Source organism: Trematomus bernacchii, unplaced genomic scaffold (genome assembly GCF_902827165.1).
Source record: "Trematomus bernacchii unplaced genomic scaffold, fTreBer1.1, whole genome shotgun sequence".
NCBI classification, from domain to species: Eukaryota; Metazoa; Chordata; class Actinopteri; order Perciformes; family Nototheniidae; genus Trematomus; species Trematomus bernacchii.
Genome location: NW_022987809.1, coordinates 75,574 through 89,624, shown reverse-complemented (window position 1 = coordinate 89,624; position 14,051 = coordinate 75,574). Strand labels below are relative to the sequence as shown.

General features: G+C 42.2%; 1 protein-coding gene across 1 annotated transcript; it reads right to left on the bottom strand.

The window, feature by feature from the left end:
• Positions 1–578: 578 nt before the first annotated feature.
• rchy1 (ring finger and CHY zinc finger domain containing 1) lies at positions 579–13,823 on the bottom strand. The gene is made up of 10 exons (XM_034150898.1): positions 13,802–13,823; positions 8,616–8,813; positions 7,510–7,629; positions 6,978–7,093; positions 6,754–6,832; positions 6,417–6,461; positions 6,268–6,326; positions 6,009–6,038; positions 3,907–4,027; positions 579–1,842 (listed from the first exon to the last, which is right to left on the bottom strand). Exons 2-10 carry the CDS (start codon positions 8,802–8,804, stop codon positions 1,540–1,542), a joined length of 1,062 nt encoding a protein of 353 aa, XP_034006789.1. The 5' UTR covers positions 8,805–8,813; positions 13,802–13,823; the 3' UTR covers positions 579–1,539.
• Positions 13,824–14,051: the final 228 nt, after the last annotated feature.

Genomic DNA, 14,051 nt, shown 5'->3' with positions numbered 1-14,051 from the left:
ATTTTAACATCCTATTTTCTTGTAAAGCGTAATTTTAGTTTCACTCCATTTTAACACTTTAAAGGTGGGGTAGGTAAGTTTGAGAAACCGGCTCGAGATCGCTAGAATTTGAAAATACACAACCGGAGAAAATCTGCCACTTCCTGACAGAGCCCCTCCTCCAACACACACAAACGCGCACATGACCAATGAGGGCACGAGATAAGTTTGTGCCCCGATGGAAGGCTGACAGGCAGGTAGGCCATCCAGTTATTTTAGCCGGGCCGGCTCAGATGATTGGTCGTGCTTTTTACAGTACTACGGCTTCCACAGAGGAAATATTTTATGGATTTCTTGTCAAAGCACTTAAGATATTCATTGCTATCGAGATGTTAAGAGCATTCCATGGAATATAACAAAAAGTGTATCTCGAGCCGGTTTCTCAAACTTACCTACCCTACCTTTAATGTTGATGATGACTTATTTGTTTTATTTTCAACATTTTACCACTTTCTAACATCCTCATGTTTGTCAACTGGTCGTCAAACACAGGTCAATAAATCTATCCGAGGACAACACAGTAGTAAAGAAGATCTTCATAAAATTCTGTATTTTATTGGGTGTTTGTATTAATGAATACAAGTCCATTATTAATGAAGGGAAAAGGCAACACCAGGAACATATCTCCATAGCAACAAGACATTTTCTCTGCTGGCTTTAGAGAGTTAGCACATTGAAACGCCCGATCAGTGATTCCTTTTTAATCTGGAAGGTAAGACTTCTGTTCTTTTCAATGAAGTCTGAGCGCTTTGATTACAGCGAGGTGTCTGAGGGCTGGGTACAGCTGTGAAAATACTCTAAGTTTAACGTACAATTACACTGATTTTGATTTGTTGCATGCAGCTAAAATAAGTCTTGCTTGTGTCTTTGTCCACTGCAGTATTTTCCTTTGTGTTTTTCTAGTCAATACACTGACGACTGATGATAAGTACCTCACACAACCCAACTTCAAAGCATCAGAAACATCCCTTTATCAGGAAACAATACTGCGACCCTGAACACACCACGAGTAATTAACCTATCGTCATGTTCCCCCTCCTTACATGGAAGAATCTGTTGAAGTCAGACACATTTAAACCTCTCTGGTGAACAGGATTCCCTATAAGCAACAACTTGAAGTGTTTTTAAATCAAAACAGCGCTTACATTTCATGTTGACAGCGGCATGCCAGAAAGCCCTACATGTATTTCAGTTTGCTGACAAATATATTCTGTTTTCATTGAATCTAATTGAGGCCTAAAGCTATTATTTGTGTCACTCACAAAGGACTTGTGTTCATTTGAAGTAGTGTACTTGCCATTAAAGTAAAAACGACCTGCCTTGATGATGTAATTAATCAAATAGTCTTCCTCTTAATATTTCACTGGCAACGCTGGTCTTGATACCCTTCATCTCCCCAAGTGCATGCTGGGATATGTTCTCGCTCTGCGGGTTCAGAAAAAGATGTTTTTTTACAATCTTTGAGTTCAGTTTAAAGTTAGCCTTCAGTGTGATTCAGTGTTAGTGAGGAGTGGGAGGCTGCTCCGGCTCTGTGTCTGTCTCAATGTCCTCCTGCTCTTCCTCCTCTTGCTGCTCTTCCTCCCCCTGCTGCTGCTCTTCCTCTTCCTCCTCTTGCTGCTGTTCCTCCTCTTCCTCCCCCTGCTGCTGCTGTTCCTCTTGCTGCTGCTGCTGTTCCCCCCCCTCCTGCTGCTGCTGGATGAGCCCCCCGTCCTGCGCCGTGTTGTAGGATCCGCAGCCGGTGCACTTCATCCCCAGCACGTGGAAAGGCACCGTGCAGTGAGTCTGGCAGTCGTTACATAAGATCTGTACGGAGGAAACACAGAACCAGAACCAGAGTTCCTTTGTTAGTCCCGCCGTGGGTAAATGCACAGTGATTCAATAAAGTCAGACTGAAGCATCCTTTGTGCTCCAGTCAATCCTCTCAGTAAACACAGAGCTGATCCCAGATCAAATGCACGTTGAAGGCTCTTTGAGCAGGTTCTCTCTCACTGATTGTGCTGGTATGTTAAATGTTTGTTTTTCATTTTCATTGTGTCTTGATATCTGTCTGTTGATGTTACACATGGAGCTGCTGTGATACAAGTCACATTTCAGACTTGATCTGACTAGGGGTGCATACCGGTACCCGTAACCACTGCCAGTCTGAATGGTGAGGTCTGTAACCACTGCCAGTCTGAATGGTGGGGTCTGTAACCACTGCCAGTCTGAATGGTGAGGTCTGTAACCACTGCCAGTCTGAATGGTGAGGTCTGTAACCACTGCCAGTCTGAATGGTGAGGTCTGTAACCACTGCCAGTCTGAATGGTGAGGTCTGTAACCACTGCCAGTCTGAATGGTGAGGTCTGTAACCACTGCCAGTCTGAATGGTGAGGTCTGTAACCACTGCCAGTCTGAATGGTGAGGTCTGTAACCACTGCCAGTCTGAATGGTGGGGTCCTGTAACCACTGCCAGTCTGAATGGTGAGGTCTGTAACCACTGCCAGTCTGAATGGTGGGGTCTGTAACCACTGCCAGTCTGAATGGTGAGGTCTGTAACCACTGCCAGTCTGAATGGTGGGGTCTGTAACCACTGCCAGTCTGAATGGTGAGGTCTGTAACCACTGCCAGTCTGAATGGTGGGGTCTGTAACCACTGCCAGTCTGAATGGTGAGGTCTGTAACCACTGCCAGTCTGAATGGTGGGTCTGTAACCACTGCCAGTCTGAATGGTGGGGTCTTTTGTTGAACCACTGCCAGTCTGAATGGTGGGGTCTGTACCACTGCCAGTCTGAATGGTGAGGTCTGTAACCACTGCCAGTCTGAATGGTGGGGTCTGTAACCACTGCCAGTCTGAATGGTGAGGTCTGTAACCACTGCCAGTCTGAATGGTGGGGTCTGTAACCACTGCCAGTCTGAAGGTGAGGTCTGTAACCACTGCCAGTCTGAATGGTGGGGTCTGTAACCACTGCCAGTCTGAATGGTGGGGTCTGTAACCACTGCCAGTCTGAATGGTGGGGTCTGTAACCACTGCCAGTCTGAATGGTGGGGTCTGTATCCACTGCCAGTCTGAATGGTGAGGTCTGTAACCTATTTAAGTCTATTTAATTGATTATGTGTGATTTTAATTAATTTGTTATAATTAAATGTATTTGTTTTATTTATTATATATAATTTATATATTTGAATATTATTTCACATTTAATTTGCAATGTTGAATGTTCATTAAAAAGTTCTGTTTGAAAGGTTGTACTTGAATGATTATTATATATTATCATTATGTCAGTGGTCTAAAAGGGTCTTACAACGGTGCCGACAATATTATCGTTTATCGCAATCATTTCCGGGAAAATGTATCGTCCAACAAAATTAATTATCGTGACAGGCCTACATACTGGTGCTATTTTCTTTTTGCATTGACAAGATGTACTATTCCCGCCTGATGGTTGATATAAATGATATTGCAGAATCTGTTTTCTTCATAGATAACGTGTTTTTCATTGTTTGTTCAGTACTAAAAGGTCCAAGTCCCACAATTGAATTTAATATTCATTTGACATGTTAACTATATCATAAAGCGCTTCATGGGAGTAATTGCGGGATGATTCAATGTTTCCCTTATGCAACATGAAAGTATCACGATATGTATCGGTTGAGTATCGGTATCGTTCAGTGGTATCGGGATCGTAAAAAAGTCAACGATATGCAACCCTAGATCTGACCAATAAAGTATTATCGTATCGTACCGTGACAGCACAAGTAGCATAGCAGGTAAAAAAGGCATGCAATAATAAAGGGTAAGCTAACTTAGTAAATAAAGAAAGGAAAGCACACATTAGTAACTATATATATATATATATATATATATATATATATACACAAAGTATCTTACTTTGACAGTAGCGCCCTGGTACTCGGTGGGCATTGGGGAGAGAGAGATCTCCTTATCGATCTGCTTCCAGTGATACTCCATGCTGCAGGCAGAGTGCATACAGAGGGGGCAGCGGTACGCTCTGCAGGGAGAGAGGGGGGGGGGGGCATTAGTGGAAGAGGAGGAGGTTAAAGGTCCCCTATTATACTGTTTTTCATCAATATATTATAGGTCTCAGATATATACAGAACATGTCTCTGATTGGCTGAAACACCAAACAGATCATTGCAGCATCCCATAATCCCCTCTGTTTCAGCCCTGTTTCCAAAGTGCTGATTCTCTGTCTGTTACTTTAGATGAAAATAAGGAGCCCCTCCCCACGCCCCTCTGAGAGATATTTGGTTACAAAGAACACAATGGTGCTCTAGGAGGAGATTCAGGTGATAAGGTGGGGGGGGGGGGGGGGTTACCTTGGTTGCTGATTGGCTAATGGTTACACAAGCCAACACATCGTGACATCATAAAGTGGCCAAAATCTGATCAGCTCATTTTCAGACAGGTTTTTATAGAAATGGATCAGGACAAAAAGAGAGAGAATCTTTGTTCCTGCAACTTTCAGAGTCTCTTTCCACAGAGGGGACACATGTTGATGTAGAAGAGACATGAAGAAGAGGGGACACATGTTGATGTAGAAGAGACATGAAGAAGAGGGGACACATGTTGATGTAGAAGAGACATGAAGAAGAGGGGACACATGTTGATGTAGAAGAGACATGAAGAAGAGGGGACACATGTTGATGTAGAAGAGACATGGAGAAGAGGGGACACATGTTGATGTAGAAGAGACATGAAGAAGAGGGGACACATGTTGATGTAGAAGAGACATGAAGAAGAGGGGACACATGTTGATGTAGAAGAGACATGGAGAAGAGGGGACACATGTTGATGAAGAAGAGACATGAAGAAGAGAGGACACATGTTGATGAAGAAGAGACATGAAGAAAAGAGGACACATGTTGATGAAGAAGAGACATGAAGAAGAGAGGACACATGGTGATGTAGAAGAGACATGAAGAAGAGGGGACACATGTTGATGTAGAAGAGACATGAAGAAGAGAGGACACATGGTGATGTAGAAGAGACATGAAGAAGAGGGGACACATGTTGATGTAGAAGAGACATGGAGAAGAGGGGACACATGTTGATGAAGAAGAGACATGAAGAAGAGAGGACACATGTTGATGAAGAAGAGACATGAAGAAAAGAGGACACATGTTGATGAAGAAGAGACATGAAGAAGAGAGGACACATGGTGATGTAGAAGAGACATGAAGAAGAGGGGACACATGTTGATGTAGAAGAGACATGGAGAAGAGGGGACACATGTTGATGTAGAAGAGACATGAAGAAGAGAGGACACATGTTGATGAAGAAGAGACATGAAGAAGAGAGGACACATGGTGATGTAGAAGAGACATGAAGAAGAGGGGACACATGTTGATGTAGAAGAGACATGGAGAAGAGGGGACACATGTTGATGTAGAAGAGACATGAAGAAGAGGGGACACATGTTGATGTAGAAGAGACATGAAGAAGAGGGGACACATGTTGATGTAGAAGAGACATGAAGAAGTGGATTTTGCATAATAGGTGACCTAAGAGAAGATACACGTATATGGCGTATATATCCAGCTCTCATTCGTGGGCAAGCAACGGGACATTTGGAGGACAGAAAGATATATTTTGGAAGCACATACATTTTAGTTTGAAGGAACAAAACGTGAGTAGAAACATATTTTTTTTTTTCAATAAATACATGTGCAATGCTTCCATGAGAAGACAAAAGAAGATTATTATTATTATTGCACATTAATTACAGCTCAAATGTATCGACATTCACGCCAACAATGTATGATGTGATTTTGGAAATATAGCAGACTTATTTAAACTGGAGTGTAATTTACTTCATTGTATTTCAGTCAGACAACTCCCGTGTTTCTATGATATGTTTATTAGAAGCAGCTTATAGTTTGAGGTTTAGGAGAATGTGATTGGTCGGTTGTAAGAGGGACGAGACGCGTTTAATCCTAAAAAAAAAAAGATCAATTATTTATAAGACTCACCCTGTTTTGACCATGTCATCGAAGCAGGTTCTGCAGAGAAGGTAAACAAAGAAAATAATTATTACATTTATGTCACAACACATTTTGAACAAAAACATAAATATGATATCATCATTACAACAGCTTCAGGTGCCAGTTCCACATTGAAGGATGTATCTTGCAGTGTGATAGGAATTGGGACACATTCAAACAGTTAAATGTGCATTATTCCCCCCCCCATACACTGAGATACTTGTGTTTAGAGAATAATGAGTCCTACTTGTGTAGAAGATGGCCGCACGGAAGAACGTGAGCTCCAATTCTGGACGTGTGAATATCCTGTAAATACAAACAAATAAAAGATATCAGGATAGTAGAGAAAGTAATGGATTGCGTAACTTGTCATACTGCGACGTCATGCTTTATTACCTCCATACACACGGGGCAGTTCTGCCTGGAGACATTTTCAACACACTGAAAGAGAAAAGATGATTGTGAATGACAGCAGTGAGGATAAAGAATGTATAATGTGTGTGTATGTGTGTGTGTGTGTCTTTCTGTGTGTCTGTCTGTGTGCATGTATGTCTGTGTGTCAGTCTGACTGTGTGTGTGTGTGTGTGTGTGTCTGTGTCTGTGTGTGTGTGTGTGTGTGTCTGTGTGTGTGTGTCTGTGTGTGTGTGTCTGTGTGTGTCTGTGTGTGTGTCTGTGTCTGTGTCTGTGTGTGTGTGTGTGTGTGTGTGTGTGTGTGTGTGTGTGTGTTAATCACCTTGTGGTTTCCCCGCAGGTCCTGAGCTAAACACAGATTGCATTTCTCACAGTGGAAATACTTCTCTCTGGGTCCGATCCTGTGAGGAGCGACACAGAAAGCCGTTATGAATAATACAGCAGTATGGAACATTTGAGAACACACTGAAATGTTCACTGTGTCACATCAAACACATAAGGATCTTTTGCTTTGATTCTATGTCTTTAAAGTCTTCTCTTGCTCACCGGCATATCCCACAGGGCAGACAGTGGTACTGCTTCTTGTTCTTGTCGAACAGGTGGCAGATGTCACAGTAATATTCCCCGAAGTTCACGTTACACTGCTGGCACGTCTGCTGCGCCTGAGAGAGACAGAGTATTGTACTGTACTGTTCTCATGACAATAACCATGTTCAGAGTAAATAAAAACTGTTTTTGGATCATATTCTAGCCGTTATGTCAACCTGCAAATATAAGTAAAAACGCATTATGCTAAACCAAGAGCCATTTAAAGAAAAGTTGAGAGAATGCCGACTTTTCCAGCGGTGGATAGAAGATGCATGAGATACAAATTACTTGTTCAATTTTGGGGATGAATGATTGATTGATTGATAGATAGACAGATAAATAGATAGATAGATAGATAGATATATGGATAGTGGGATTAGTTATTTATTTAAAAAAGATGATATAGCAATTTAAGGCATATAACAGTAGAAGTGAAGAAAGACACATTGTGTAATTATTTTGTATATATGGTCTGCAGTTGTTCTGTTACCTCCTGCACGGTCTGACACTCAGAGCACTGAACCTCTCTGACTTTGAAGCGATCCATCTCGTGGTTCTCCTCCGCATCGTGGCACAGCCGACACACGTACAGTTTACCACAGCACGGAGCCTGAAAGCAGAGAAACAGCAGAATACATTTCATTATATAACATTACAACACAATACATTACAGGTGAGCGTGGCTGTGTCAGTCATTGTGATATCACAGGTTAGCCTCAGTCACTTTGTATACTGCAGGGTAGCTTGTGAATTTACTCCAGGTGGAACTAAAGTCTGATTTAAGACTTGATTATATTTCACATCATTCATCCAGATCTGTAAAGTAACTAAAGGTATTAAATACATGTAGTGGAGTAAAAATACAAATTAGCAAAACAACTGAAATATCTCACAAGTGTAGTAAATTGTCGTTGCAGCTCGACACTTACATCTCAACATTTGGATTTAATTAATATGATAACAGCTTTAGAAAAGAGACATTTTATATACACACATTCCTAATGGTATTCTTTCAGTAAATGACTTCATGACACCTATAGCCCATGGGGGGTTATATTATATCAGATGTTTGGCATAATTATTATACTGTGTGTTGTGTGTGTCTTACTGTATAGCTAAGTGATATAATTTGTGAGGAACAGGTTTAACATCTGCCAAAACGAATTATACGTGAGCATGGAGAGTGCCAGAGTATAGATAATAGGATATGGTCCACTAAATCTACTTAGTTACTTTCCACCACTGGAAAATAACAATCATTTTATAGGAAATAATAACTTTTTCCACCACTGACTTATAGAGAATGAAATTGACTCTTTATTTGCATACACGTTTTAAATACCTAACAGAAAAGCTGACTTACAGATAAGCTATGTAATTAAATACTCACTAAACTCTATTTTTTATATTTTACCTCACTTATGCAGCAAATAAATACAAAAAGTATAAAATATTTGTCGTTAATTTCCGTTGGTGTTTTACCGGCTAGCGTTAGCTCGGTTAGCTACCATTCGTTATGTCGTTTTAAAACACTAAATATGCTTCCATCATAAAAGTAGGGCTAGTATAGAATATATATTTAAATAGTTAACTCACTTTTAATAGGCAGCTGCGCACATAATGCTCACAGCCGACAGGGGAAGCCATGTTTTCACACAAATTGTGGCTTTGGTGCATGGATGCCCATGGATGTTGACGAGGCCTCTTCTTCTTCGTTGATCTTTTTAACAGCGTTAGAAGCAGCCTTTGGATTTCTTCTTCTTCGATTTTTATTACGTGTTGCATTATCGCCCCCTATGGAGTGGGAGGGTGGAACAGAAATCACCATCAGAATTCCTTCATTTGTCCCACAGGGGAAATGTACATTGATAGAGCAAAAGTGAAGATAGAGACAACAAATAAAACACTATTAGATAAAGGACATGCACATGGTATTTAGAATTAAAAAGGTTATTTCAATTTACAGGTAACATTCGCAATGAATTGTTTACATATTTGGTGTAATTTTACAACAGTGGTGTCTTAGTCTTTGTTATTTTTCTACACTATTGCACATTGGTGTAATTGCACAGTGTCTTAGTCTGTGTTGTTGTGTGAGTGTGATGGTCTACCAGCGTACCAATGAACATGAACACATCAATATCTATTCCTGCATTTATTCATTATTTATTAAAAGATAACTATGTCAGGAGTCCGGCGTTTCAGGCAGGTTCGGCTCTGTGGTGATTGGTCAACTTCTTAGAGATGTCCCGCCCCTTAACCTATCACCTACACCAGCGGTTTTCAAAGTGTGAGGCGCGCCTCCCTGGGGGGGCGCCAGAGAGCTTCAGGGGAGGCGCAGCATGAGAAAAAAAAGTAACGAGAACAAGATGAGTAAAGTGTCACTTGCACACTTTTGGCTGTCTGTGGAGACCGAGTTCCCCCACCTCGCCAAAAAGGTTGTAAAAGTGCTCATTCCCTTCACCTCCACCTACCGGTGTGAGTGCGGGTTTTCCGCATTGACTTTGATCAAAAGCAAGTACCGGTCAAGGCTGCAGCCAGAAGATGATCTGCGTTTATTCCTGTCTACATTGCATCCCCGCCAGAGTCCTGCACGGGTCTGAACCCGCCCCGCCACCCGCACATATTGCCAATTAGTTCCGCAAACCGACCCGACCCGTCGGCACAAGATCCGCAAACCGACCCGAACCCGCATATCCTAGGAGCACTGAAAACATGCAATTATTAACACACGCAGTTGCGTATTTGGCTCAAAAAGCGTGGGATGTTGGTTATTTTCTCCATGACACCAAAAGCCTCCCAGACGTTGGATTTCGCTCTTGAGGAAGAGTTATTTACAATGCTGTATTCTCCGCTAGAGCTTCACCTCAGCCATTTCGAATGTGGCGCGCTCAGCAGCAGATTGATGCGGTGCAGAGGTTATGATTATGCGCGGTCCCGCGGGGAGAGGTCTGAGGAATCTTACCACCCGCGAATCACTTTTTTTGCGGGTCACCCGTCGGGTACCGACCCAATGCAGGACTCTGATCCCCGCAGGACGCTGATCCCCGCATCATCCGCCTGTGCGCATCAAAGACGCAGACTCATTGTTCCCAGCACTAAAGTAGGGGTGAGTGTAATAAGGAGGCAAAGTTGATGTTCAGTGTGTTGCCGGGAGCATATAAGGATTCATCCACGATGTTGAAAATGTAAAAAATGTTTAAAACAAATATTTAAAACAAAAAGATAAAAAGGTTTTAAAAAGTTATTTTTTTATGTTTTTAGGAGGTGATGCTACTCAGCCAATCAAATCGGTGCAGTCAGTGAGTCAGCACGATAGATTCAAACACACAGAGACGAGACAAGAAGAGAGAAACAGTCAGAGTAACTTCAAATGGCGTGCTCAAAAAAGAGAAAGGTAGACAGCGAAAACAGAGCATTTAATGACATTTGCTCTTACTGGACCTCTTTGAAATGCAATTGAATAACCCTGCATTATAGCAACAACAACAACAATAATAATAATAATAATAGCAATAATAATTGGGAGGGGGGGCGCGGCTGTTCTCATGTTCTCTGAGGGGAGGCTCACCTTCCCAGACTTTGAAAACCCCTGACCTACACATTTGTTGGAGCGCTAGCCAATAGAAGTGCAAGTGTCTCCTTCCAGATTAAAAAGGAATCACAGGGTGTTTCTCAATCGCGAGTAAAGCTGCTCCAGAGCCACTATTTCAAGCATACTACGTCATCGAGTGCCGCCAAAGTACTGTTCCAATCTCCAGCATACTTGGAAATCTACCGAGCCCGGCGTGCTCCGTTTGGAGAAATATCGAGGCTGCACATGAGTAGACTCCGCGGTCTTAAAATCCCCACAATGCTTTGCGCACGGACCAATTTCCCCAAATCTGTGACGGAAAATGTAAGGCGGGGCCTCTCATATGACGCACACCTGCACACTTGCTAGCCTGTTCCACTCTTTGTTTTCCGAATGCCAGGAAGTATTCTTGACTCGCTTCTGAAGCAAGATGCTCGGCAGACATGTGCTACCAAGCAAGCGTACTCGCGATTGAGAAACACCCACTGATCGGGCGTTTCAATGTGCTAACTCTCTAAAGCCAGCAGAGAAAATGTTTTGTTGCTGTGGAGATATGTTCCTGGTGTTGCCTTTTTCTTTAATTAATAATGAACGTGCATTAAGTAATACAAATGAAATAGCCTACCCAATAAAATACAGAATTTTACGAAGATCTTGTTTTACTACTGTGTTGTCTTCGGATAGTTTTATTGAAAAAGATAATGACATTTAATCAGATTACGTTTTCAGACGCTCATATAGCTCCATCATTAGCAACATTTATTACGAATAAAACACAAATGGAAAGGAAAGGAAACGTGATAAATGTGAAGCCAAGTGGAGTTGGATATTTAGTCTTGTGTTTGGCAAACAACAAAAATTAGGATGTCAAAAGTGGTAAAAATGTGAAAAATAAAATAAAACAAGTCCTAAAGAATTTTAGCAAAGGTCAAGCCTTTCCTTTCTTTGAATGACTTTGAGAGAGTAATACATTGTTTTATATCCACTAAACTGGACTACTGCAACGCTCTGTACATTGGAGTAAGCAAGGCTTCCCTGTCACGCCTACAGCTGGTCCAAATCAAATCAAGTTTTATTTATAAAGCACATTTAAAAGCGATTTTTGGTCGAGCCAAAGTGCTGTACATGTAATAAAAACACATTACTACAATCACAATAAAAGACAATAAATTACAACAGATATATAAAAAAACAAAGGGAAAAGTCAGGGGTCGTGCTCCGCTCTGACTAGAAGGCCAGGGAGAAGAAGTGTGTCTTAAGAGTAGATTTAAAAACCCCTAGGGTCTGGGCCGACCTCACATGGAGGGGCAGAGTGTTCCAGAGCCTAGGGCCAGCTGCTGCGAAGGCTCGGTGCCCTCTGGTTTTAAGCCTGGTCTTGGGCACTACCAGCAGCAGCTGGTCAGCAGACCTTAAAGCTCTGGCTGGGGTGTAGCGCTGGAGCAGTTCAGCTATATAGGCCGGAGCCAGCCCAGTGCTTTAAAAACAATGTCCAGAATGCTGCTGCACGCCTACAAGGACAGGCAGGCGTGAACATATTACGCTTGTACTCGCCTCTTTACATTGGCTACCAGTCAATTTTAGAATACAATTTAAAATGTTATTGTTAGCATACAAAGCCCTAAACCAGGGGTGTCAAACTCAAATACACAGTGGGCCAACATAAAAAAATCGGTACTAGTTGAGGACCGGACTGGTTCAACGTTTATTGCAAAAGTTATTGAAATGAACTTATTGCACATATTAAACCTGGAACTAACACATTTCTTAAAATCATTTCTTATGATTACATTTTTCCACAGGCCAACAACAGCTTCAAAACAACTATTTCCCTCAAAGAAAAAAACAAACATGCTCTGTTGTCGTGAGAGAAAAAGTGCAGAAGGAAACATCCATGTAAACTCAGTTAGCTGCTCTGTGATGCTAGTTCAAGCCAGATACTTGGCATCTCATCTTGGGTGCAAGTTCATCAATGTTTGGGCTCAGGCTCTGAGCTGAGGAAATCTTCAGGATTGAGTGAAGGTGTGCGTTCAATATACCGGCGGGCCAGATCTAATAGTAATTAAAAATTATCCTGCGGGCCGAAATTAAATCCACCAAGGGCCTGATTTGGCCCCCGGGCCTTGAGTTTGACACATATGCCCTAAACGGTTTAGCCCCACCGTACCTGGCAGATCTTTTAAAACCATACACACCCACACGGTCACTGAGGTCTGGTGACAGACTCCTTCTGGTCGTCCCTAAATGGAGGTTGAAGCAGCGAGGAGACAGAGCCTTTGCTGTTGAAGCTCCAAAAGTATGGAACGAATTGCCCCTCCAGGTTAGACTTGCTCCAACTCTGCCTGTTTGTAAATCTCGTTTAAATACCCACTTCTTTTCCCTTGCATTTACAGACCAGGTGACACTTGTGCTTTTACATTTGGGTTTTTATCTTACTAGTGTTTTGTATTGTTTGTACGTCATGTAGGAGAGTTATCAGTCTGTGGCTTCTGATCTGGTTTCATTGTCTCGTGTTTTACATTTGTTTCATGTCCTGTCTGTTTTTTATGTATTTATGCTATGTTTTTATACAGTTGTTGATGTACAGCACTTTGTTCAACTCTGTTGTTTTTAAATGTGCTATAGAAATAAAGTGGATTGGATTGGATAATGATCAACGACAATTATAGGGAAATAGAAAATAAAACTGATGATATAACAAAAAAACGTTATTCATCTGTTTGACGACCAATTGGCAAACATGAGGATGCTAAAAAGTGGTAACATTTTGAAAATAAAACTAATAAAAGTCATAATAAACTACTTTAAAGTGTTGTTAAAATAGGGTAGGGTGCTTAGAGGGACCTTTAGGGTGGGGGCTGCCGTGGAGAAAGGGTGAGGAAACTCTGGAGGGGGGGAGGAGGGGAAGGAGGTAGAGGCGTCCACATGTGGAAGGACGTTCAGGAGGTCAGCGCTCGGAGAAACGTCCACAAACAGAGCTATGTTTGCTGGGTCTTCAGGGAGGAGAGGGAGGGGGTCTGTGGAGGTCTGAGGGTCCTCTGAGAGGAGAGGAGGGAAGGAGATGAGGAGGGGAGGAGGTGAGGAAGGGAGTGAGGAAGGAGGTTCAGTCTCCTGGATCACGTTAGGAAGGGGTGTCTCTGTGATGGGGTCCTGTGGGGGGGGGGTCCTGGGAAGGGGACACAGCGGGGGACGTCTCCTCAGAGGAACTCACCTCGATGGACTCTAAGGAATCTGAGGTTTCTTCTTCTCCATTGAGACACATCTGTTGGAGGGTAAAAAGAAAAGATTTAAAAGAAGGTTTCAACCTCAAATCATCATTTTGGTGTCAATTAAAGAGGACGTGTTTAGTTTCAGGTTCATATTTAGTGTGAATGCACAGGATAAGGATTTCTATATAAAAGCCCCCCCCCCCCACACGCACAATACTACTACTACTAGTACTTACAGTAAAAACGACTTAC